Source organism: Sorex fumeus, unplaced genomic scaffold (genome assembly GCF_029834395.1).
Source record: "Sorex fumeus unplaced genomic scaffold, SorFum_2.1 ptg000008l, whole genome shotgun sequence".
Classification (NCBI taxonomy): domain Eukaryota; kingdom Metazoa; phylum Chordata; class Mammalia; order Eulipotyphla; family Soricidae; genus Sorex; species Sorex fumeus.
Genome location: NW_026606065.1, coordinates 83,464,310 through 83,491,909, shown reverse-complemented (window position 1 = coordinate 83,491,909; position 27,600 = coordinate 83,464,310). Strand labels below are relative to the sequence as shown.

Below are 27,600 nucleotides of genomic sequence, written 5' to 3'. Positions count from 1 at the left end.
GAATAGCATTCTCATCCTGCTTTCGTAGGGCTCAGGTCTCTGTGGCATACGTTAATGCAGGAAGAACAGTGGAATCGAAGAGATGTGCCCAGTGCCGGAGGTTCTTCGTCCTCTTAGCTATTTCGACACTCTTGAAGGCGTTCCAAGCCGCTCTCTTCCTCCTGCGCAACTCAGGTGCCAGGTCATTCATCATGTTGACTTCTTGACCTAGGTACACATAACTGTTGCATTCGGAGATGGTTGTTCTGTTGAGAGCAAATGGAACATCAGGGACGAGACTGCTTCTCATGAACATTGTCTTCATGAGATTCAGCTGTAGTCTGACCTTTCCACTCTCACGGTCGAAGTCAGCCAGCATTTGTTCTGCTTGGCTAATGTTTGGTTTTATTAGAACAATGTCATCAGCAAAGCGGAGGTGGTGTAGTTGCCGATTGTCTATCTTCACTCCCATTCCTTCCCATTCCAGTCGTCGTATGACGTTCTCGAGGGTGGCACTGAAGAGTTTCGGTGAAATGGTATCCCCTACCGAACCCCTCTCTTGACATCAATGATCACTTCTTTGTAGAATGGTGAGATCCTGGTAGTGAATCTGTAATACAGCTCACAGAGGATCCTGATGTATTGAAATACTTGCCCCCAAAGTGGTGGAATAAGAGGAACCTCTGGTTAATTAGGGTAGAATCCTGTGACTATAATAAAGAAGACCTCTGTGAGTGAGCTCCCTTGCTTTATCTATCAGGACAGTATGATAAGATAGTTTCAGAAGATGGTCTTGTAGAAAGCAGGAAGTGAATCAGGACCAGACAATGAACCTACAGGGACCTTGACTTTTAAGCAGTAAATGGTATTTTGTAATGGTGGCATGGAAGAATTAAGAAAGCTAGAAGATTGATGCTTTCAGTATTTTGTATTTCCCTTGGTCTTTAAAAGGTCACCTTTGAACAACCAATTGTAAGGAAGTTGTCCTATGATGGATGCAAAAAAGAAATTCAAATCATCAATAAGTATTTAAGTCTATTTATTCCCAAGATCTTGTGATGTGTTCAAACAAGAATGACTTGGTGGCAAGAGTGCAGCCCCAGCAATTGCAGTGAACTGACTAGCATGCCCTACAACAATGCTCAAAATAACCAGCTCATCAAATACATTATCCATCAGATGAGTGGTAGGAAGCATTTAAGAGAAGCATTACAATAGCAATGGCCAGTTCTTCCCTATACAGCGATAAGCTTGAAGACAGAAACTGATCTGATCATCAATCAGTAATGATTTTACACCAGTCATAACACACACACACACACACACACACGAACGATTTGTTTCACTGTTAAATGACTACCTAATGAGTGGTTTAGTTCTCATGTGGATCTAAAAAAATCAAAATTTGGGTTTCTTTTACTCAGTAATTAAATAAGATGAAGAAGAAATACAGAATATCTTTATTTAACTTCAGAAGGTATAAAATTATTTGGAGTCACCTAATACCTGTATCAGTTGTAAAGAAAATTCAAAGAAAATTCAAACTGTGGAAATATGGCTAGGGATGTAGCTTAGCAGAGGAGCACTGGCCTTGTATGTTTAAGCCTCCAAATTTGATTCCTGACCCCACAAACAAAACAAAAATTTATGGAAAAGTCTTCTAAAGACATGGTAAAACTTAGCAGAAATACAGAAATCATTTGGAAAATGAAAATAATTATTCACAGACAAAAGACAGAGGCACAAGGAGTTAAATCTACAAAGTATGCTAAATTTAGCCAACTTCTATTAAGCATTGATTCTATGAGGTACTATTGTTTATGTAGTGCGTGAGGAGAATTTTCCTCAAGTGCTCCTCAGGAGTAATTCCCTGAGGAGAATTACTATTAGGGATAAAATATAAAGTGAAGAGTACTTTATGTACTTTAGAAACAAGTACTAGATTATCCAGGGAAATGTGGGGAAGGAAGCTGCAACAGGGAGTATCAAGAAAAAAAAATGTTTTTGAAAGAAAGGGGCAATGGAGGAGAAAGGAAGGAAAGAGGGAAAGGGAGGGAGGGGGGAGAGAAAGAAAGAAAAGGGAGAAGAAAGGAAAGAAAAAGAGAGAGAGATTGAAATGCAATTTTTGGGGGGGGGGATGGGCGCATCTGGTGATGTTCAGGGGTTACACCTGGCTCTGCACTCAAGAATTTTTCCTGGTGGGCTGAGGGACCAAATGGGATGCCGGAGATCAAACCCAGGTCAGTCACACACAAGGCAAGTGTCCTACTATACTACCTCTCTGGTTCCGAAAGTTGCTAAATTTTTTAAAACAATTATGTCAATAAAATGCTGGAGGATAGTGTAGGAAAATGAATTTGGGTGGAGAACTGGCAAGATTTTTAAATTTGCTGCCAAAAGGAACCAAGGAGAAAGAAGTAATATTTTAAATATTGCTGAAAAAGCATCAAAGAAGTGAATTATTTTCTCTTGTGTTGAGAATAACCTCACAAGAGGATAAATAAAGTATTTTACTTGGATCCAAGTATTGTGTATTTTATAAGGAGCACAAAAAGCATAATAGATATGTTTTTCACTAAACTTCCAGAGGTCAAGGAGCTTCCTTTTGCATTTTAGCTTTCCCTAGGCCTGGCACCTGGTCAAAACAAATTATGATATGGGGAATGAATGGGTTTTGGTTGTGATGGGACATGATCAAAACTCAAGGATTTTAAAATAAAACTACGTCATGTCTGTAACCAGAAACAGAGCTGATGAGTGAGATGGAAGAGGCAAGACAGGGAAGGCAAAGAGAAAAGTAAGAGAATGTGCTGCTGGATGGAGAAATGTGAAGAAAGGCATCACTGGCTGGCTACAGGATTCTGCCTGGGAGATCTTAGGGAGTGCCCACATCTGAACAGGAGCACAACAACTTTGCCCAGATTTTAGACACTAACTAAAGACACGACACAACTGTCAGAATGAAGCAGAGCTGGAATTTTTTTGGCTAGGATTAAGGCCTTTAATCCTCTAAGACTGCTTGAAAATCAGCAAGGTTTCCTGTCTGGAAGACACTTTCTCCTTACCCCGTTGTTACCAATCTAAAATATTGGCATTGAGCCTTCAAAATAATTCTTTTGCTTCATCATGTAAATGCACAAAACCTTATGCCACATATGTTAACATTCTGTAGCTCCATCTCTTAGTTCACTGAAATGGAAGTGTTTTCTGTGAGAGGCCAAGCATGGTATATAAAGATGGAGATATACCATAATGGGAGCTACTGGCCTGTCTTCATGCCTGGGGATTACATTTTAGTTTTTAGCTTAGCAGCCCAATTTAGCTAGGACACCCAACCAAGTGAGGTAAATATAGTGGGAGCTTTGCTTAGCATATATTCTTCCAAAGAGCTCTTGGCTACAGTCATATCCCATCACTGGACAGATGAGCAGATGTTATCTTCTCAAGTCTTTCCTGCTCTCTATTTGGCCCACATCAATAGATGTAATTTCTCCTTTCCTTCAGGCTTATGGGGGACAAATGAAGTCCCACATAAGTGTTTTTTAATGTTTAAATACAGTAAGCCAAGCTAGAGCCATTAAATAAAATATATTCTCTCCTCCTGCCAGAGCAGCATATCTCATTTCAATAACACAAAGTACAAAGTTGCTTGGTTTTTTTTTTTTCTTTTTGGGTCACACCTGGCAATGCACAGGGGTTACTAAAGGCTTTGCACTTAGGAATTACTCCTGGTGGTGCTCAGGGGACCATATGGGATGCTGGGAACTGAATCTGGATGGGCTGCGTGTAAAGCAAACGCCCTACTCGCTGTGCTATCACTCCAGCCCCCGAAGTTATCTTTTAAATGACGAAAAATCAGCAAAATACCAAAGATGGCAGAATCAACTTATTGTATACATAGAAGTGTGAGTTGCTAATATCTGGATGAATTAGGAGAACACATATATTCATAAATTATGGATTAATTCCAAAAATTCAAGTTTATCTGATATTAGCAAAATCAAGAATTATACCATTACAATATTTTCACATAAATTATTTTATAGACTATAAATCTTAAAGATTAGAAATCAAGATATAATTGTATTCAGTGTAGCAACATCTTAATACCTAAAATCTGCAATGACCTTAAATATTAAAAAGTAAAAACCTAAATTTCAAATGTTTTTTAATTTCCCTGTAGAATAACAAGTAATAATTAGTATCAAATTTTGTGTTTCTCATAAACCTATCAGACACAAATATGAGAGTAACATGTGACTAACACTGTACAAGCTACAGCCGACATATATCAATACTGATTCTGCTCTAGATCATGAGAACCTACAGATCATGAACTGAAATACAAAGACAAGCAAGAAAAGTTACAGTAAAGGAACATTAAAAGTTACATTAAAAGGAACATAAAAGTTACATTAAGTTACATTAAAAGGAACATTAAAAGTTACAGTAAAGGAACATTTTTTCAACTGGTAATAGTCTGTTGCATTTAGTTGAAAACATTTTGACAAGTTAATGTGTCTTTTCCTTTCTAAACACCTCTATGGCTCAAATCCTTCCTGTATTCTAAAGCAGTATCCACATAAAGTCAACAGTGATACAACTCACCAATCTCCACGTATTCAACGATTTCCTTTCATTCAAGAACACAGGTCAAAACATGAGGAGGATGTTTCCTGCATTATGAATTACACTGAGTGAGATCCCTAGTGATAGAGGCATTTATATGTATTTGTCATAGGTGAAGTTGCCCTTGAAATTCTCCTCTGCATATCCAAATAAGCACATAAATGTACCAAAGGGATATGATGACAGTTACAATGGCAATGTACCTTTCACCATCTATCTTACACTTCCTTATGTAGCTACTGTTTCATAGATGAAAAGATAAAGGGAAAATCATGGAAACTTAAGACATTTACTGAGGTCACAACAGCCACTAGTGATGGAGCTGGGCTACGAAGCCAGGCAGTCAACTCTAGGGCATAGGATCTTAATTATAACTGTATCCTTATAGCTGTAATAAAACACATGACCCTAACTCTCAAGAAGCTAGGTCTAGTGAAAATAAGGCAAATATAGCAAAGGTTGCAACATTTTACTGTTATCTTATTTTGTGACAAATACTGTTACAGTAATAAGATTTTAGTTCTTTTACCCGGACTTCAACATTCTCAAATCTTCAGTTATCCATTTAGAGGTAACCTTTAAGGGGGTTATCATTATAGAGGCATTCTTCCTTGGGTGTCTTCCATGAGTGGGTGGGCTGATTATTATCAGGCTTATCAAGAACTAGGCTAGCTCTTTTCAGTTCATGAGATACCTCACAACAGGAATGGCAAAATAATGAAATGGCTTTCTTTATTTAAGTTAACTATATTTCACAAATACTTACTCTTAGACCCCCAACTAAAGGTTAATACATATGCAAAAAAAACCAGTGATTCACTTTTAGTTCATATTGTAAAATCTAATTAAATGAGTGTTTGTAAATGTTATGTGTTATAAGGAGCAGCACTTTTCACTAAGAAGTTTATGGTGGTGGGGCCGGGACTGAATTAACTCAGAAGACAGTAAACTGTGAATAGAAAAGTTCTAAAAATTATACCATTTTAGGACAATGTATCTGTTTGACACATCAATTGCTAAGTTTATATATATATACACACCCATAAAAAGTCCAGAAAATATAAACTCAAAATAATTACCAAGCTCCTCAGTTCAAAGAAAGCATTTTGTTATCTTCTTAAAAGACTGGATGCTTTGAAGAACAAATTTGATGACATCTGCAATGAAAAAAGGCCCTAAAGCCTACGATGGCTATGGAGGAAAGCCAACATGGGAACAAAGAAAAGCAAATGCAGCACCTATCAAAATTTAGAAAAGGATAGAAAAATGTAACAGAAGGCTAAAATAGCAGAAATATAGAATAAAACTCACTCAAAATAGCTGTTCAACATTCTAAAAGGGGAAAAAGAATCACAGAAATTGTACAAACCATTACAAAATAAAGTTTCTAAAGTTAGTCTCTATAATTTTTGTTTTAGAGTCACACCTGGTAGTGCTCAGGGGTTATTCCCAGGTCACTGTTCTCCAGCCTTTGTACCATCTCCCCAGTCTTCTATAGCCCTCTTTAATGAGGGTTGAAATTCGGTCTTCTGATAAACACACCACATACTAGAAAAAACACCTCACCAAGCCCCCGCTTTATAAATCTCTTAATCCTAAAGGAGCCTTATTGCATGCTCCTTATCATTTGATCTGAAGTTCTCTGGTGACTACCTTAAATATTACTTGAGATTTTTTTTGGCTCTCAGTCCTGTGGATGGTCTACTCAGCAGAATGGCTGGTTAGCAACTGAAGCCATTTCCTTTCGTCTTGTCAAGACTGCAGTAATCTGCTAAAAACAAGCTGTCCACCCCTTATAGATCTCAGCATCTGATTCATCTAATGATTATAAACTAAACCTGGAGCTAAGAGCCAAGGAATGGAAAAAACGAAGAGAGTTCCAGAATGCATAGGGTTTGCCATGCTAATCATGTCACGCTCTTTAAAGAGTGTTTTCATTTTAAAACAGAGAAACCAGTCTCAGCAGAGATGCTTCCTGGAAACTGCACCAAGCTGAGTAACTGGGGGCACCCGGGAGGGAGGCGGATGAGCCTAGCACCTGTCTAAACAGCACCCCAGCAGCCAAAAACCTCCACACTCCACTGCTTGGGATGAGCCTCATCCAGAAATTGATCTGGATTGAAAAACTTAGGTATGTGAGTTTTGAGACAGAAATCTCCAGGCTCTCATAGAGTCCAGGATGGGATACCTCCCCACATCTCCCTATTCTTCTGGAAGCCTGGCAGTCATGCCCATGAACTGCCTCTGGCATCAAGTAAACTCATTAACCAGTCACAATCCATAGACTCATACATAAATCTCGAAAGAGATAAAAAAGTTGCAGAAATGCTTCCTGACTCTGTGCCAGGCTCTGTTGTCTAGGGCACCCAAAGTCATAATCTAGTCATAATCTAGTTAAAAACTTTAACTCCAGCTGTATCATGCCATTAAAAAATTTTGAATTCCTGGAGTGCATGGCCACAAATGTGGCCACATGACATCTCAAACAGGAGTAGCACACCACACTGAATGGGATGTAAAGTAGAAGGGAACAAATTTTGATTAAGAAAGTATAAACACATAAGGCTTAACCTGTAACTACATGGTAGTAATCTCTTTTACAAGGGCTTAATGGGTCCATGGTGAGAGAAAACAATATTCACATACTTTCTTCTAAGGAAATACTTTTTGATCATTTTTAGAAAATAATAACAAGCACTGTAGCACTGTCCTTCTATTGTTCATCGATTTGCTCGAGTGGGCCCAGTAACGTGTCTCCATTTTGAGGCTTGTTACTCTGTTTGGCATATGGAATATGCCACAGAGAGCTTTCCAGGCTCTGCTGTGTGGGTGAGCCCTGGGTCCATTTAGTCCCTCGTCCCTGCTTTTGGGGTGTAGGAACTAAGGGCAACCGAGTCAAGAAAGCAGATGCTCAGTATTTGGAGTCAATCAACTCCCAAGTTACAAAGCATAATATTAACTGTCTTTCTGTGTCCATACAGAAAGGGCATTGCTTTAAGGTAAACTATTCAAAAGACATGAGGAGAGGATAAAGGCAATATTAACTTATAATACAAGTTCAGTGCTCTGGGATGGGTGTGGCCTGATAAATGTAAGCTACCTGAGGAAGGACAAAATAGTGTTATCCTACAGTGAGATCTCTCGTTAGCTTGCCGGGCTTTCCGAGAGGGGCAGAGGAATCGAACTCGGGTCAGCCTGGTTGGCCGGGTGCAAGACAAATGCCCTACCCACTGTGCTATCGCTCTAGCCCAATAACAAGCAATATAAAATAAATTGTTCAGGGTGTACTATAGGCGCAAGTTTGATGGCTGGTTGGGAAAATTGAAAATAATTGTAGTGGGAAGGTGCAATAGTGCTGGGATTGGTGTTGGAATATTGAATGTAATAAATTATGAAAAAAAAAAAGTTAAGAAAAAAAGAAACCAATTCAGTCTCTTGGTTGTGCTACTTCGTAGTAAATACTTACCCTTTATCAACTGAATTAAGCAACCTTAACCCAGGAAAAAAACATTTTGAGATTTGTAATTCTTGGAAGTCCAGCAGTATGTGGGGTAAGAGGAAGAAAAAGCTGCTCTTTTTAACCACCAGCACAGATTCAGTCATTCAGACTGAGACAGAGACATCTGTAGTCAAGGTATGAAAATATACCTGAGAGATACAGTAGCATCCCCTACAAAATGGTGGGGAATGTTTCTGAAAAGAAAAAAAAAGTACCTATGTACACAGGCATTTTCTACATCAGCAAGTAATCATAGAATCTATTAAAATTCATGGAGAGCCACATATGTGGCTCAGCAGTAAAGCACATGCCCTGTGTGCTGGAGACCTGGGTTTAATCCCTGGCACTGTAAAACAAATAAACCAAAACAACAAAAGAGTGAAACCAGCCAGTAAATTTTTATACATCTTCCAGTGTCAGGCTTCAAGTTATTTTACAGATGTTAATTTCTAACAATGAATTTAAATAAATTGCGGCCATTTCTATCTCAGTTTATGATTTACAATTTTTTAGTTAACTATCTAAACAAATACTTTTTGGGAAACTTTTTTTCTTGGGAGGAGTGCCCCTTTGCAGACAAAGTTCAAACATTCAAAGAAAGTTCTGAATGTGGATGGCTCATGGCTCACTGAACAAGTCAGCCAAAATGATCAACTGCGCAAATAAGGTTTTACATTTAACTGTAAAGACCCCAGAGATGCTTCCCACACAGAGGAACTTCTTGGGATCTGGTATAATGCAAACATGTTCCTGCAGATACTGAATTCAAAAGCACAGGGCGGGCTACTAGAAAGGTTGGAAAGACAGATGCAGGAAGAAGCCAGCATGGGACACTCAATGCTACAAGAGACAAGCCCAGAGCATGGAAAATTCCATTCCTGATTGATCCAAGTTTCAAGTTTATCTTATACTATACAAACAATTTATCAACTGCCAGAAAAGAAATTTTAGTAAAATACAGTTGGCAATTTTTAGTATCAGAAATCAGATGAAAGACAATAAGTCAACAGCCAACTCTAATGTTGTACTTCATTGATTCAGACTTAAAAATTACTTATGTATGATGAAAATGCTGGGAAGAGAAACATGAAAACATTATTTTATAAAATAGCAAATGGTTTACAGCTTTTTAAAATAATGTAGAATCTTCTCCCATCTCTTTATTATACCCATGCTTTAGTAGGTACACATACAGAATTATCTCTTTTACTAAATAAAAAAGTCTGTCCTTAGGGATGGAACAGAGCTGCAGTTTAGATGGAGCAATGTTAATGAAGAGTTTAGAACTGTGTTAAAAATGGAACAGGTACCCAAATGAGACTTCAGGTGAGGTTCTCCTTCCTTTAAAAAAAAAAGTGAAAAATTGGGGCCACACCAGGGGTTTTCAAGGCTCACTCTTGGCTCTCTGCTCAGGGATCACTCTGGCAGTGCTCAGGGCACCCTATGCAATCTCAAACTATGCCTATACTGTCTCTCTGGCCCGGAGGGAGAAATTCTGAGAGAGACAGATCATGCTTATTGTCAAAAAGCATGATTTGGCCTGCTCCCAAGGTCTGACAGACTCATGCTTAGAAAAATGGGCATGTTTGTCCACACAAATACTTTTGTATCTCATTTGAAATATCATGCCACTAAATTCAGAGTTCTCCTTTAGCACTAGCTTGATAAAAGTGGGCCATGAGGTCAGGGATGCAACTCAGCAGTAGCATATACCTTGCTTGCTGAGGCGGAAGGAAGGAAAGTAGGAAAGAAGGAAAGGACAGGGAGAAGGGAGGGAAAGGGGGAAAAATTAGGTCTTATACTAAATTTATTAATGCCAACACACCCTGCGTTTCTAGACAACTTACAAAGCTCTTTTTACTATAATATGCAAGGAAAGAAATAAAAGCAAATAAAAAGTTTAGGTAAAAACCCATTAAATGTACCACTATATTTGAAGTGAAAGGTAAAAATTCAAAAGTTAGAGGTGCTCTAGTTTGTCATAAAAAGACAAGAAAATTATAGCTTACAGAGGCCAACAACTTGCCTTGTTATCTTTTAAAAAATGAAAAAAAAAATCAACTCTGAGAACGTAGAAAGCTGTATTTTATCACCCTGGGCGGAAATTATGAGGGGACAGACTTTAATTACATTTTAGATTATTTTTAGAGAACACTAGAAGGACTAGCACAAACCTATTACAATGCACTGGTCAATCTAGAAACTATACTCCCAAATAGAGACAAGAAGCAAGTCCACTCAAGAACTGTTTGTAGAAAACTTGAATTCTGGTTGAATTTAGGAGCGGTGAAACAAGAACTCATTCGGCCTAAAAAATATTTTTCAAAATAATTTACTGTGATGATTAATTACGACACGGCCAACCCAGGTTGGATTCCTCCACCTCTCTTGGAGAGCCCGGCAAGCTACCGAGAGTATCTCGTCTGCACAGCAAAGCCTGGCAAGCTCCCTGTGATGTATTTGACATGCCAAAAACAGTAACAACAAGTCTCACAATTTGTTGTGAGATGTTACTGGTGCCCGCTTGAGCAAAATAGATGAACAGCAGGAGGGGACAGTGCTACAGTGCTTAATTATGTAAAGCTGAAAATATGTTTAAGTGACCATAACTACTAATTCTAAAGCAGGGAAGATAAAAAAATTTGAATACACAAATTCTATTTTATGTTGTTAAACAGTGTGGTGAAGTGGAAACCAGTTCCTCTAGCTGACTGGGTGTGCTCAGTGAGTTCTTTCCAAGTATCTCCTCTCTGTGAATGAGATGAAATCAGAGCTCAGGGATGTTCCAAGAGGACTGGAAATGATGAGAGGTGTAATGGTCTTCTATGTATTGATATTTCTTTGGAGAGACACGATTTGGCAAAACAAATGATTTTATATTCTGTAAGAAATAACTTCTAGAATTTTGTTGAATAATTATGTTTTAATAAAAACTAAAGGATTATTTATTGATTCATGTAGTAAGAAACAATATTATATCTTCCTATAGTTAATTCAGAGGAAATTTCTTGTTATAATAATTATCAAAATAATCAGCTTGTTTGAGAGCTAACCAACTCCTCTGACCAACTGCAATGAAATTTTCTGGAGGTCTGTTTTGAGACCTGGAGGGGTCCTTGGGGGATTAAATCAGGACTTCCTGGAAACAAAGCACACACTCCAGTCTCTTGGATAATCTCTTCAGTCTTTGAAAAGAGATTTATTTATTTGTGGGTTTTGTGCTACACCTGGAAATACTCAGTGGTTACTCCTAGCTCCGCCTCAAGGATTACTGCTGGTGGTGGTTGGTGCCAGAGATTAAACCTGGCTTGGTCACTTGCAAGGCCTGACCTGCTATACTATCTATCCAGGCTCTGGTAAGAGATTTTAAAGGGGTTACGGGAGACAGAACTAAATCATGTAACTATGGTCTGTGAAATACACAACTAGAAATGAGACAAATACTATGAAAGCTCCCTGTTTATATATCTGAAAACAAAGTCAGTGTTTTTCAAATAGTTCAATACTTTAATTCTTGACCTACGTCTGTGACATGCAGAATATGGGTGGCAGAATGACATCCCAGTGACTGTGAGCCACAGAGGGACACATTCTGGACAGTTCAAACTTCAGAGCAGAAATTCCACTTGAAAAACCCAGGCTGAGTAGAATTATTCAATAACTGTGCAACCTTTGTACACTCGTACACTCGTTTGTTTTTGGGTCACACAAACAAACAAGCGATGCACAGGGGTTACTCCTGGCTCGTGCCCTCAAGAATTACTCCTGGCGGTGCTTGGAGGACCATATGGGATCCTGGGAATTGAACCCGGGTCGGCCACGTGCAAGGCAAATGTCCTACCCACTGTGCTATTGCTCCAGCACCTGTACATTCTTACTATATCTCCTGATGCTTCAGAAGAAGAATTAGACCATTCCCACCTTCGAAGTTTGAATCAAGAACCTATTCAGGGCCAGAGAGATAGTACAGAAGGTAGGGCACTTGTCTTGCATGAGTCCAACCCGGATTGACCTCCAGAGTGCATATGGTCCCCAGAACACCTCTAGGAGTGATCCCTTAGTGCAGAGTGAGGATTAAGCTCCCCAGAACTGCCAGGTGTGATCCCAAAATGAAACAAAACATAATCTACTCAAGTCATCTTAAGAAAATGAGAAATGCCTGGAATGCAACTCAGCTGTAGAATATTTACTTGCCTGCTTGTGTGAAGCCCCAAGTTTTATCCCTGTCATCACAAAATAAACAAAACCAAAATGAAATACTAGGGGCTGGAGACATAGGTCAAATGGCTATATCTACTTTGCATATAGGAGAACCAGGATGGATTCCTGGTACTGCATGCCCAGGCATATCTTGTGGTGGCTATCAAAAGGTAAAAAAGAGAAAGGAAAATAAAAAAGCAATCACAAAGCACTGGAGAGAAGGAGTCCCTTGCTATCATTTTCCAGCTCAGTGATCTTGGTCATATCATTTGCACAATGGATACTTCTACTACCCTCTCAAAGTTATGGGGATCGAATACACAAGTTTAATTCCCAGCACAAGGTTCCCCAGAATTGCCGGGAGCAACTTCCAAGCATTGAGTTAGAAGTAGTTCCCAGTAATAGCCGGATACTATCGCAAAACAAAAGGTTAAAAGAGAGGGGGTATACCAGAAATATTGGTGGTGGGGAATGTGCACTGGTGGAGGGATGGGTGTTTGATCATTGTGTGATTGTAACCCTAACATGAACGCTTGTAACTATCTCACGGTGATTCAATAAAATTTAAAAAAAAAGTCAGCATTAATAATTTAAATCTGGGTTAACTAAAACATACAAAAATTATATAATGGCATTTATTACATGTGCATAGCAATTATTTGCCTAATATCTTATTGACCCTCAAAAGAATCTTCAAAGTTATTATTTCTCTTTTATCTGTTTAGGCAAATAAGGCTTACAGAGGCTTACTTGTCCAAAGTCAACCTCTAAGTGGTTGACCTAGTTCTAATCTAAGCTTTTCTGCCTCCATTTCCTGAGTACATCCAACTAACACACACACTCTTATTCAATTAACAAAGATGTTTCCATGTTTCCTACATTTTGATGATCATCAAGTGGTGCTTTGGTAAAATATAGAATAAAAAGTTTAAATAGGAACAAATGGTAGAACATTTCTCTTATATGCTCAGTGCCTGGGATTGATCCCTGCATGAGTACTGCTGTGAATGACCCTAAGTACTGAGCCAGAAATAGCCACCCATCCTCCAGGACAGCAATAAAAGAAAAATAAAGATAGTACAGGTGGTAAGGTGCTTGCCTTGCATGCAGCTGACCCGGCTCAAATCCCTGGCACCACATAGGGTTTCCTGATTACGATCTGGGGTCACTCCTGATCACAGAGTGAAGAAAAGCTCCTGAATACTGGAGAATGTGACCCCCAACAAAACAAAAACCCAGAAAAGTTTCAATTATTCAAAATTAATGTCAACGAAGTTTTAATATGGAAATATTTTTTTGTTTTTGGTTCACACCGGGCGGTTCTCAGGGGACCCAATGGGGTGCTGGGGATTGAACTTGCGTTGGCCGTGTGCAAGGCAAGTGCCCTACCCACTATACTATTGCTCTGACCTACATGAAAATAGTATTTCTAAAACTAAACTTAGAAATTAATCAGGTTATTGGTTACCATTTTTTTTTCTCTAATATTGTACTCTCTGACCTCCCCAGACAACATCATGGACATGGTACTTAAGCAGGCAGGTAAATGCAGAGGCATAGGGACTGCCAATGATTTCTTGGGAAGTAAAAAGATCAAGACTGAATTTGCCTATATTGCAACCCTGAAACAGCTAAAAGCACTTTGTCGGCACAGGCTGAGATTTGGTAAGACTCTAATTGGCACCAGCCAGACTGAGAGAAGGCTGCACCCCACCACCCACCCACTCCCAAAGAGAAGTTCCAGCAGGAACAAAGGGTTGTGATAAAGACATGAAGGTGCGTCACCAAGTTTCAAGCACGTCTCCTTGACAACAGCACAGTAACGGACTCTTAGAAAAACCCCACGCAGGGGTAGTTTGGAAGAAAACCTATAAAACCGAGTCTGCAAAGGCCAATGGGGCACCTCCCTACTCTGGGGGTGGTCTGCATCTCCACCTTACTGATGAACTCTCATCTCTCATTTTCTTTCCTCAATCTTTAAATATAAATATAAAAAAAGAGCAATAGTACAGTGAGGAGGGCATTTGCCTTGCACGTGGGCCAATTTGGGTCCAATCTCTGGCATCCCATATGATCTCCCCAATACTGCCAAGAATAACCCCTGAGCACTACTGGGTGTGGCCAAAAATGCCCCCCAACTCCCATCCCCTGAACCCACTGTTTTACTTCACCATTTGTCTCCTCCTAAAATTCTGTTCTGTGAAAAGGTGAGAGGCCTGAAAAGCCTGAGTAAGATTTAGGACTGACTTTCCTTTTCTGCAAAGAGGAATTCCTTTCTCCAAGCCTGAGTGAGTCCTCGGTTTCCTCAGAAATCAGGTGGCAGGGATCATATCCCATGCTATGCCAAACAGGTGGACTTTAGGCACAGCTTGATAAATGCCTCATGGGGCTGGTGAGATGTGAAATCTGTATCGTGTAGGGGCTCATCACAGACTTTCTTAAGTCCGAGATTTCCCCAGCCACTAACCAGGTGACCAAAGTTGCCAGAGAGGGATGTGGTAGACTCCCTCCTCGGGCAGCCATCTCTTTCCTCTCCACTTCATTGTAAGTCACCTGCAGAAGCATTGAGCCTAAGGAGCCAGGCAGTCTTTGGTTTCAATTAATTTACTAAGTGTAGAAACTTTAGGCTGCTTATTTCTCCTGGTCTCAGTTTCCTTTCCTATAAATGGAAAATGTCTTTCTCTAAGGAGGATTAAACTGGTTTTCCAACTTGACCAGGCAAATCAGTCTTCTCATTTTGCAGTCACAGTTACATGTCTGTTAGGTCGTCTGTTTTTGGCTAGGAATAAGCCTTACGTGGCTTCCTCGTGTTCTGGCTTGTTCTGCAGCATATTGCACTCAGATGGAGACTAGCTTATTAGATCAAACACAAGGAGAACCCTTGGCTCACTTGCGACAAGTCTGGACAGCAGACAGTGACACACCTGTAGACCTGACACTTCTAAAGTCAGACATTTTCAGCACAACAGTTTCTAATCATAGGGTTTTAGAATCTTCCATTTTTCCTGATGTATTTAAGGTCAAAGTACAATCTCCCAGGTAAATAAACAGAAAACAGGGGGGAAAAACCTAAATAAAATACGGAATCAAGTTCTGAGGTCTTAAACGATAATTTCTGAGGCAGAACGTAAATCCAAGTTGTTTAGTTTGACAAAGAAATAATCATTACACCGTTAGTTTTTTATATTCAGGGAATAAGATGACAACAGAGGCTTATATCCCCAAGTTTATTAATACTTTTAAATCAAAACCCTTATTCCAAGCACAAAGATTTATACTTAAGCATGCAGTACAAGCAAACTAAGATCTAAACTAACCCTAGATGAAGAATCTTGATGTAATCCTTGGATTAATCTTTTAAAACTCCCTCCAACCCACTCCTTAATTTTTCCTTCTCCTTTCTCTTTTTTCTGGAGAGGGAAGTGGTGACTTGAGCTACACATGGTAGAATTCTGGGTTTATCATAAGTTCTGTAATTGGGGATCATTTCTGGTAGTTATTGCTCTGAGACCATGCATGATGTGGAAACAAATCTGGTCAGTCACAGCCTTATCCCTTGAACTATCCATCTCTCAGACTTTCTTTTCCTCTGTTACTGTTGCAGTGCCTAGGAGTTGCACACTTGGTTGAGGTGTGTGGACAGTGTGAATGTGCCTGAGATTATACCAACAGTACCTACAATGACTTAGTGATCTGGAGTGGTACCGAGGTTTGAATTGTAGCCTCAAAGCAGGTGATCTACCACTAAGCCATATTCCTGATCCTTAACTTGAAAATTGAGCTCTAATTAGAATTTATTCTTATATCCCATTGAATTTAACAGCTATGGTGGCAAGAAACAGAACTATGGACTAAATATTGATGAAAATCCAAGAGGAAATTAGAATCTTTTCATCTTATTGTGAAGCTAATATGATAAAGATGGCACAACAGCTGTCAAATTATAGGATCTTTCACTTAATTATTTTGGCCTTGTGATGTTGTGATTTGTAATAATATATTTAATCTGTCTCTTTTTCCAAGCATAAAACCTCCTAAAAACTTTGGAATTTCCTAATTGAGAGTAAGTTTTTTTTTTTTAATGTAATTATGAGACCTTTGGAAAATCCCTATTAACCCAAGGATGGGGGATGGTTACCAGGGAACCAAGTACCTGATCAGAGCAGTGAATTTTAACTGGTTCAAGGAACTGTACCAGTTTGCAGAAATTTCTTCCTGCTCTGTGAAAAAGTTATTTTTGCTTAACTGATAATATTTTCCAAATACCTGTTTATGGATGGATGCTGGTCCAAAGGTGGACAAAAGTTGAAAACCACTGGATTAGAGGGTTGGAAGGAGTTTTGTCTATCCCTCCAGATATGGTGGGGAGTAGTGAGGAGCTCAGGAGGCACAGTCTGGCATTTAAATCCAATCACCAAATGTCATGATTTTAGCTAGTCATGCCTGTACTAAAGCCAGTACAAGAAACTGAAAGGACAATGTTTGGAGGGCTTCTGGGTTGGCAGAAATGAAGAGATTCAAGGAGAGAGAGACAGGGGAGAACTAACCCTTCACCTGTTCATCTACATTCTTTATAACCAATCGATAAATGTAAGTAAATGTGTGCGAGTTCTGGGAGCTGCATTAGCAAATTGGAGGTGGGGGGAGGGGGGATTCAGAGGAACCTCAAATTGTAGGGGATAGGGCGCCCAATCTTTTAGGACTGAACCCCAAATCAGTGAGTGATGATGCTGTCACTAGTCAAATAATATAAGAACTGAATTAACTGGCTGGTAGAGTTAGAAAACACACTATAGATCTTTATACTACTATCAAGCCACATAAAGATTGTGATTTCGGACAAACTGTCACTAAAGCAAAGCTGGGTATGGTTTTGTTCCCCCTCTCCCATTTTTGGGAAGAGGGATGGGTTTGGGCATACACAGAAGTGCTCAGATATACTCCTGGCTTAGTGTTGGGGGCCCCTTGCAGTGAACATGTGGTGCCAGGGACTGGAACTCCTGCATGCAAAACACTTTCAGTTTTAATAGCAAAATAAAACTTAAGCAACTCTGATTCAGATCACCTGGATGAGTTTCTTAAAAATTATTAACTGGTGAACTCTCCAAACAAAAACAGATAATACAGTACTTAAGAGGGTGTGAGTAAATTACTTTTGAAAGAGAAAACTCCTGGGAAGATTTGGGGAGAATTTAAGAAGTAGAAGGCAAGTTCTAAGTCTCAAAATATGAACAAGTTATAGATATTTATTGAAGAAGTGAGAAAACCAGTGTGACAGAGTCATAGATGATGATGTAGAAAGATACCAGTTGGTACAAGTCAACCATAGCCATGAGAATTCTCATGGAAAATGAAAAACAACCAATACTATGAAGACTACCTAACCAGCAAAATTGCTATAACAACAACCAACATAAATAACAAATATTTGAGTATTTAAAGATACAAGGAATTGTGGTGTTTCACTTCATTTATTCTTGACGATAACTCTATAAAGTAGGTATTACTAGTCCAATCTTAATAGACAGGAAATTAAGGCTCAAGAAGATTAATCTCTCATATTTACAAATTAGAAAGTGGAGGAGCCAAGACTTAAACCAGTTTCTTAATTTTAGAGTCCTAACCTCTACACAGTACTGTCTTGAGAGGTCCCTTTAAAAAGGCCTTTTCTGGGACAAGAAAAATTAAACAAACCTCCCCTCTCCCCACCTCCCCCGCACAAAACCTACAACTCTTTAAATGTTTTAAGTGAAATGGTCTGAATAAGATGCTCAATTAGTCCAAGTTTCTCTTGGAATTCTTTTAAAAAACTCTTTTTGTTTTGTTTTGGAGCTATATCTGGTAGTACTCAAGGGACCCAATGGGGTGCTGGGGATCTGACCCAGGTCAGCCTTGTGCAAGGCTAATGCCCTACCCACTGTCCTATCGTTACAGCCCCAAATACTGGTTATTGACTCACTTGAGGTTATTAAAATTGTTTTGAGGTTTGACTGAAGTCAACAAAATGAATTCACAAAGGCATACAGTAGCTTTTTAGCACAATAACATGAAATTCACTAAGGAATAGTATTAAAATATCAACATGTTCTGTTGTATTCAATTTTAAGCTTAGCCAACTTACATTGAGCCCTGGCTTCTTGTTAATATTTAGCTACCTCGCACAAAACCTGGTCTCCATCTGCTATAGAATTTGTTTTTCACTCTGCTTAACCTTTACCCTTTAGTTTGGGAAAGATTATAAATGTTCCATCAGAATTTTAACTTGTGAAGAGAAAAATTTCATTTACCTTTGATTTTCATCTGTAGTTAACAAGGAATGCTATTTTAAAATATCTTTCTAGAAAGCAATTGTTTAAGCAGACTGAAAACTTTCTATGTTGGGGCCCACAAATTTATATTAGAGTGCTACCTTGGGACAGAGGAAACAACAAAAATAATAGGCTACTAAGAATTTTTTAAGGTTTCTACCTAGATAAGATCTGTAAAACAAGAGTAGATTTTAAACACAATTAATGGTACTTTTTAATTAAAAAGAGTGACAAAGAAGGGCCCTGGAGGTTAGGGTTAGGGAACATGCCTTGCATGCCTTTGAGGTCTCTGGCATGGGAGAAGGGTAGTTAATTCCTGGCACCACATGGTCAGAGCAGCATCATATCCTTGGGTCTCTGCGTTAAATTGCTGGCCAAGTTGTCCAGGAATCAAGATGGGTTCCGGGCCTCCAGAACACTGCTTGAGAAGTACCTCATGCAGCGACCCCCTCCTCCCCCCCGCCCAAAACCTTCCCAAATAAGTAACAACTGAATAGGTAATGCTGACTGTATGACTATAGTTCAGTATGTAAGCTCTACGGGTTATCCTGTCCCAAGCACTTAAATACATTATCTAGATGAATAGCTATAGCATCCCTGTAAGTTAAATATAAACTTTACCCCAATCTTACAGATGAAGAACGCTGGCACAAAAAGGTTAAACAGCTTGTGCAAGGTCATATAGTTTAAAAGTTTAAGGAAAAGACCCAGATCTTATGACCCAACAGTTTATCCTTTGTGTTGGGGGGGCGGGGGGGGGGGCACAGTTGCCAAGGCTCAGGGCTTACTCCTGGCTCTGTACTCAGCAGCACTCTTGGCAGGGCTCAAGGGACCATAGAGGATGTTGAAGATCGGACTCAGGTTGGCCATGTACAAGGCAAACACCCTACCGCTGTGTTGTCTCTCCAGGCCCCAGTTTACTCTCTTATGCTATATTGCCTCCCATACTTATTTAGCCTCAAAAAAGGTACAGATCCTAAGCATGTTAACTTCTGCTTCTAAGATTTACTTTCCTCTTAAAAAAAATCCCATTAAAACAACTCCCCTATGTTTATAACATGTAAGCATATACTAATCTAAAACTCCGTTTTCATATTGCTTCACATATTATTAGCAATAATTCCATATACCATAAAACAAAATATTAATGATATAAATGTAGGCACTAATAAAAATTACACATTCCTTTAAGAAATCAGTATTTTCCTTTTCCTTGCTGCTACATCTAAACTCATTTTTTATACAGTTCTGATCTCATTCTCACTTTGAACTTCTGAGTGTCAGCTCCTCAGAAAGGCCTTACATAACTAACCAATCTCTCCACGTCTTCTCTTCACCCCATCATTCTCTTACTTCCCATTTGTGTCACTACCTCATTTTTCTTTCCCTGCCATTAGAAAATAATCCTCAGGTGGGTCTGTTTGTTCCCTGCTGTATATCCCTTGCTTAAACTGTGCCTGCATACATACAATACGTGTACAGTAATATCAATGGAGGGGCTGGAGAGAATGGAGTGGATAAGGCTCTTGCTTTGTCTGTGGCCAATTCCCAGGATCCCATCTGGTCCCTTGAGTACCACCAAGAGTCACCCCTGAGCTCAGAGGCAGGAGTAAGCCTGAGCACAGCTGGTATGACCCAAACCAAATAAAAGTAGGTAACAATGAAATAAATGTAGAAAAGGAATGTTTCCATAAAGGATAACAACTTAGGAACTAGAGCTATAGTATAGCAGGTAGGGCATTGCCTTGTACCTAGCTGACTGCATTCGATCCCTGGCACACCATATGGTCCCCTGTGCCTGCCAAGAGTAATTCCTAGGTGCAGAGCCAGAGCCAGAAGTTTTAAGTCCTGAGTGCAGAGTCAGAAGTAAACCCTGAGCACTGCCAGGTATAAGCCAAAAAAGAAAAAAGAAAAAAAAAGAGAGAGAGAAATTGGAGAAAACAGATAGCAAAACCCAACTAACCTTCCACCCACAATTATCTCTTACCCTGGACTCATACCACTGACATACAAGTGAATTCTGAGTCGACTGGGAAGGGAAGAAGGTATGGGTGGATGCAACCACTGACTTCTATCAGCAATGACAGGTTAGGGAGGGAGGCAATGGTAAATCCTGCCATACTGGTTTTGGTTATAAGGGAGTGGTAAGGAAACAAAGGGGAAAAGACCTCTCAATATGAAGCCATATTCAATCCTTCTCTCATTTCTAACCCTATACAAAAATTGTCTCCAAGTTATTTTAATTCCTTTTTAGAAGTTATTTTGTATCCACCATTTTACCTTCACTTCTACAACCCTTGCCCTCCTTCCTTTATACCTGCTCTGTCATCAATGAACTGAGTTCACTTCTGCTTTCCACTCATCCATTCTGCAAAGGCATTGAACCAAAACCCAAAGATCTCTATGCATTCCTTTAAGGATGGCTCTTTTACATACACTGTGGAAAGGCAACTAGTTTACTCTCAAAACACTATTTTTCTTATGTTTGCCACCTTTACTACTTCACATAGTTGGTAGAGCAGATACCCATGAACCAATCCCTGCTCAAATGGTGCCTTTTTCATGCCCTACAGGGCAGACCACATTACCTTCCACAACCATATTAAGATACATTAGAATTAGAATTTGTCTTTCTTTTTGTCGGGGCATCCTCCCAAGCAGTGCTGGGAGTAGCCCCCAGACCCCGCATCCCAAGGAGCAATAATACAGACTCAATGCTTGAACCTGTGAAGTGGTGCAATTCCGGCCCAGTAGTGCTGGGGACCAAGGGACAGCTGAATGGTACTTTGGGGTCACCAGGGCCACATGCGGTGATGCTGCCTAGTGGTTACCAGGGCTCTAAGTAAGGCACGCTCCCCTGACCACTGAGCTATCTCTCTGGATTCATATTTTCTTTTTCATATGTAGGAATTACTGCTCTTCCTAAAGCTACATAGGTTCTCTTTTTTTTTTGGGGGGGGGAGGGAGGCATTTCATTCTGTAAAAAAGAAATAAACCGCAGAATTTATCAAGAAGCAAAATAGCAAAAGAAAAACTAAGACTTTAAGCACAAGGACTGGATTTAAAGTTTTCATAAGCACTTGAAAGTAGACTGTCAGGTCTGGGTAAACATCTTCAAAATTCAGTATGAGATATTATGAAGATATTCTGAGTCAAAATTATGCTAACCACAAAAAGATGACTTTTATTTATGATTTAGAGACACAATATATATTAATAACATTTTACAGAGGTAGGAGAGAAAGGAGGGAAATGGTGGGCCAATGAACTTCATATGCCTTCCTATTTCCTGAAATGTGATACTTTGGGTCAGAACAGACCTTTTATTTCTATAGATTTTGTAGGGCATCAGTATTATAGCAACTAATTAGAGCACTTAGATGTTACAGCTATATGCAATTTATAAATAGTTTGTAAAGTGCTTTGAAAATGGAAAGTTCTAGGCGAGTACTCAAATTATTATATATTAAAAGCTTTGGTATATAATTACTTTATTTAATAACTGGCTCTTTAAAAGGCATAATTTTTACAACTAAACTGCATTTCTGATCTTGAAACATTAATGTTTAGAGTGAATGCTATTTAGAGAGCAAATTAGAGATATTGATCAAGTTATTTTTTGCTTATAAAAATAAAGCCATGATTCATATATATTCTTCTTACCCTTTGATAGACCATCTTGCCTTCCTTCAGGTTTCTACAGACTTCATGTAAAGAAATATCCTACATGGATGTGACTTTTGGTTACTCGCTTGCCCTGCCCTCAGTTTTTTTCCTTTCAATCACCCTCCTTCTGGAATTTTGGATGATCCTATGAGCTTATGGCCTTCCTCCACACACTCAGGAAAATATGCTACATGAACTGTGACAATTCTTTAAAGAGCAGTGAAGTCATGAGATGCTGTGGGTAGTCACAAGTGAGTGGGTGCTTTTCCCACATGTACTGGTATTAATTACTTTGGTTTACTGTATCATTCAACACCTCTATGTCTACTAACTAAACTCGCTTTCATCTTTTCATAGGTCTTGGTCCTAAAGGTATTAATCTGTCTAAAAGCTGTCTTTTGCCCATAGGTCTACTCACAGGCAAAATTTTGGAAAGAGGCAAGAAGTTTCTGATGCTTTCCCATATATTCCTCCAGGGTTTCCTTACATAAACATTCTTTCTAGAATCTCTATCATCCTGGGAAATTACTACTTATCCTTGCGCCATGATTCTTCATCTCTGTTGCTTAAATTTAGCTCCTCAATCTCCTACAGTTTATTTTTTGTATTGGAAAACTTAAGTCATTCTTCAAAACAGTGTGCTACATTTACTCTTATTAGACATCATATGGGTTGGAACAATAGGGCGGCAGTAGGGCGTTTGCCTAGCACGCAGCCAGCCTGGCCGAGTCTGGTTCGATTCCTCCGTCCCAGCAAGCTACTGAGAGTATCTCGCCTGCAGGGCAAAGCCTGGCAAGCTACCGTGAAGTATTCAATATGCCAAACACAATAACAACCGGTCTCAAAATGGAGACGTTACTGGGCTTGCTCAAGCAAATCGATGCACAATGGGAGGAAGTGACAGTGACAGACATTATATACGGGTATCATTAACAGTGAATCTCCCATTTAACGTCACTCCACACTTTCTTACCCCATGACTCATTAAAAATCCTTCTGCCCCTCTTCAAAGTCTGATTTTGACTACTTCCTGTTTTTTTTTTTTTTATTTTTCTTTGTAGGGAGTAGGGGGAACTACAGAGAAGAGATCTCAGTCACACCCTGATGTGCTTAAGAGGACCTTCTTTTTTATAACGTATAAACATGTTGCTAGCCCAGGGTTTGGTGTCAATTCTTCCTTTTTAAAAATCTGTATCATCTTTATGGCAAGAGCTCACTCTCCAACTCTTCAAAGTGGGACCTTCTCTGCCTCCCCAACTATGCATCCTAAGTTTCTTCCCATGCAGTAATTTGGACCCAAGTCCTGTTGGAGTCATGTTTCCTCATACTTCACATGCAATTCCTCACACTTCACATTCAATTCTGAGGTCAACCAATTTTGTATCAACTCAGCTGTAAACAAAGAATCTCAAATATATTTTTTCTCCATTACTAGTTTACTGCTTTCCAGGGTACTTACAGATGAAGTACTTCTACGCTTCTACTCAGTTCTCTCTAAAATTCATTTCCTTTTACTGTAATCCAAAGTATTCTAACATCATGCCCATTATACTTAAAATCCAAGTCCCTCTGGCTGGAGAGTACAGAGGTTAAGTTGCTTACTTGCAATAAATCAGGTGTAGTCCCAAAACAAAAGAAAAAGTTCAAATCCTATTTCCCAGCACTTCTTCTCAATAGATTAGCGTCTTCTCCTTCTTGCTTACCATATTACAGAAATGCAGATCTTTTATTATTTGGTTTTGGGCCTCATCCACCTATACTCAGGGCTTACAGCTGCTCTGTGATTAGGGATCACTACTCCTTGGTGGTGCTTAGGGGACCACTGTGCATGGGAATCAAACCCTGGTCTGCCAACTGAAAGGCAAGCCCTCCCTTGTCATTTTATCTCTCTGGAACCCAGATCTTCTTTCAGTTCCTCAAGCCACTGATTTCTGCCTTCAGGATCTATGCACATGTTAGCATTCCCCCAGAATATTATGCTCTCTCCTTGCACTGCTAGCTCCTTCTTGTCCTTTCATCTCTGGCAGCTGTTTGCTGACTGGCGTATATAAAGCAGATTTCCTTTTCACATTTCCTAATCTTCTGACCTTATTTTCTTCCAATACCAAGTTAAAAAAATAAATAAAATTATTACCATTGCTCTCTGGTTCCAGATTAGCTCTTACATGTGATTCACTAATATTTGTCTTAGGAAGTCTCCTAAGCAGTGCTCAGGAGGCCTGGAGGATCTTCCCAGCAATTCTCTGCCAACCTGTCCAGGCACTTCCTGTTGTAGATTTCTGGGCCACCCCAGCAATGCTCTGGGCACCGCAGAGCCTTTCCTGGCAATGGTATAGGGTTACAAAAATGCAGTCAGCAAAGCTGAAGGACCATCACATGCAAAGTATGCACCTAAACTACGGTATCATCTCTATGGGCCTAATTCACTTGTACTTTCTGAGTTTCTCCCCAGAAAACTCTTTTCTCCAAATTCACTTCCTTTCGTCCCCCCCTGCTCTTATTTTCTAATACTGCTGCTTCTTTTATGTAACCATGGGCTATATTTATATACCAATCTGAAAAATAAAAATGTTATCTGGCCATTTGTGTCCTATAATATAATCAAGGTCTCTTGACCTAATTAGGCCATTTCTGAGTAAATATTTTATGAGTGTCCTGAAATCCAAGCAGTAAACTGGTATCTATGCTATAAATGCTACCACAAAGACAGAGTCTGTTCCCACCTTACACTCTCAAGTGAAACCAGAATCCTCATAATGTTTTCAAAGTACCCCTCATCCTTGCCCAATTTAATAGGAAAGGTTGCAATTCTCTCATTAACTACTGAAAATATTTAGTAAGAAGCCAAGTCCTCCCACCCCTCACCATTTTATTTGAAACCAACCACAGTCTGCATGGGATCACACTTGACTACCTTTCTTCCTCCCCCACATCACAGTAATGGTTAATATGTATTTCTTTTAATGTCCTCGATCAAAATTCCAATCTAGGCCTCTGGTTTTCTCAAAGCTTTCTCAATTTCAGTGCTGGCTCAAATGAAAGAAGAAATGAAACAGAGCCCGCAAAACAGACAACCTTGCAGATCAAGGAGCAGAAACCACTCAAATTAGTTTAAATGAAAGAGGGAATTTATTAGAAGAATACAAAGGTTCTTGCAGGTATTCCAACAGCTGCAATGGGTCAAAGGCTAGAGGCACACCACTCTCTGAGGATAATGATGAATCACAAACTTCTACTGGGTTTTGTGAGATCCCGAAGAAAACATCACAGAGTCCTCTCACTATGACTAGAATGTGGATTCATTTCTGCTTGCTTTTTGATCCTTATATTCCTTTATGCTGGCCTCAAACTTGTCAAGCACGTGCTGGCAGACATTCAAGAGATCATTCAGGCCTCTCTGAAATGGTTCAACAGCTGGAAGAGCCCCTCGAGTCTGAATGCGTAAATTAATTTTGCTTTCTGAAGGATGGGTTGTAGTGTAACCACAAAACTCCACTTCTGGGTTCTTCATGATCATGTAACGCAGTGAATTTCCTAGGGTATGGTCCTCCTCGTGCAATACAAATGTCACACAGTGTCTATCTGTTCCAGCTGCCTGGACCATTTCCAGGGCTGTCTTCCTCTCGCCTTCAGCCATTGAGGTCTTCAATCCAGATATTTTTCTACACACATATTTTTTGTAAAAATGAGATCACACTGAATACTGGTTTTTAACTCGCTTTTCAAAAATTTACTATATCACAGTTGCAACACATTATTAATTCTAATGCGCTCCATTTTACAGAAAAACTATTACCACTAGCCCCTTCTGGCACTGCTTCACATCAATCAACAACTACTTTATTTACTGCCTCCAACTTCTCTCTCCTCCACTTTGACCGTCCACATAGTTGTCCCTTAAGACACAAAAATGAATGCTGGAGGAAACATATGTATATATATATATATACACATATATATTATTTTCTTTGGTAGTCATAAAGAGGGATATGAAATGGGTGAAGCCGGGCTAGGGGGAAAAAAACAGATTATTCTATCTAAAAAATAGACCACGGATTACCAACGTGCCGGCCCAACTATGGTTTCCATGGGAAAGAGTGAAGGAAAACTACTGGAAGATTTGGGAGGCAGTCAGGTGGGATGTAGAATTCAGCGCACGCTGGGGGTAACGTGGGCCGCACTTGCAGCGGTCCGCGTCCGACCAGACCACACGGCCCCGGCGCCTTTAGTAACGGGCTGTCGTGACTGCGGGCTGGCACTGTGGGAACTTAACTCTGGCCTCCCAACTTGCTTTTCCTCCTTCAGCTCCCGCGTACAGAGCGCCTCTGTTCAAACACATCCATGTCTCCTCCTCTACAGCCCAGGTTCATCCCCACTTCCCGTGTAGGCGCCCCCCGCTCTGCGCCCCTTTTCCGGGATCCCCAACAGGCCCTCGCGGTCCCGCCAGGCCGCGGAGGCCGAGGCCCCGGCCGCTCCTCCTACGCTTCCCTCCAGCCTCCCGGCCGTTACCTCTCCAGCTCCTGGTCCTCTTCCATCGCGGGGGCGGCTTCCGGGATCCTCAGAAGAAGCGGGAGGCCCCGAAGCTCGGCCCCATAGCGGAAAACGTGTCCGAGGGAGGCAGGAAGGAAGGAAAGACGGACGGAAGGAGTCGCGGACGGAAGGAGGGAGGAGGAGCCGCAGCGGCGCGGCAGGGCCCAGCCGCAGGGCGGGGCTATGGTAGGCCCCGCCCCCAAGCCCCGCCCCCCGCTCGCGCGTGGCCGGAGCCACTCACTCAGAGATTCCTGAAAGCGTCATTTTAGCCGGGGCGAGGGGGTGGGGGGGTGGGGGGGTGGGGGAGAGCGGTGCAGAGGTGGGCGCGGGCTGTGTGTTTTCCCTGGCCCGCGCCCACCGGTGGGGCTAGCAAACCCAGCCACAGGCACCATGCCCTGGGTGACGGCCAAGGGGGCGGGGCCATACCTGTCGCCCCCTTTCCTGTCAGGGTCGCAGTCGGGCCTCGTTCTGACTTGCTCTTTGACTCCTGGGTCTGACCCCGAACTCTGGGGAGTGCGGGGGGCTTTCATGGGACTTTAAAGTCGAGTTAATCATTGCACAGGGGAGCGGGGTGTAAGATGGCATTTGTTTCATCGGGCATCTTGCAGCTGCACTTCTCGATTGGGCCTAAGGACACTTGGTGTCTTTGGGGGAGCGCTAAGACTTTGCAAGGAAACTTACATCCCATCAGTTTTTCCTCGGAGGATCCCAGCACGAGAATACATCCTTCCTCGCTTGAGGACTTCCTTAGCTATTTTAACTCTGGGCTTCTCAAACCTCCTTACCTGC

At 40.5% G+C, this 27,600-nt stretch overlaps 2 protein-coding genes across 2 annotated transcripts in view; both read right to left on the bottom strand.

Annotated features, from left to right (window-relative positions):
* Nucleotides 1-26,912, bottom strand: part of LOC130019411 (protein POLR1D-like) — a 64,479-nt gene extending 37,567 nt beyond the window's left edge. Inside the window, exon 1 of the mRNA XM_056110051.1 lies at nt 26,791-26,912. Within this exon, the coding sequence (XP_055966026.1) occupies nt 26,791-26,816 (26 nt within the window). The 5' untranslated portion in view covers nt 26,817-26,912. The remainder of the gene's footprint in view (nt 1-26,790) is intronic.
* On the bottom strand, nt 25,388-26,927 carry POLR1D (RNA polymerase I and III subunit D). The gene is made up of 2 exons (XM_056110050.1): nt 26,791-26,927; nt 25,388-25,943 (listed from the first exon to the last, which is right to left on the bottom strand). The coding sequence occupies exons 1-2, from the start codon at nt 26,814-26,816 to the stop codon at nt 25,568-25,570; spliced, it is 402 nt and encodes a 133-aa protein (XP_055966025.1). The 5' UTR covers nt 26,817-26,927; the 3' UTR covers nt 25,388-25,567.
* Nucleotides 26,928-27,600: the final 673 nt, after the last annotated feature.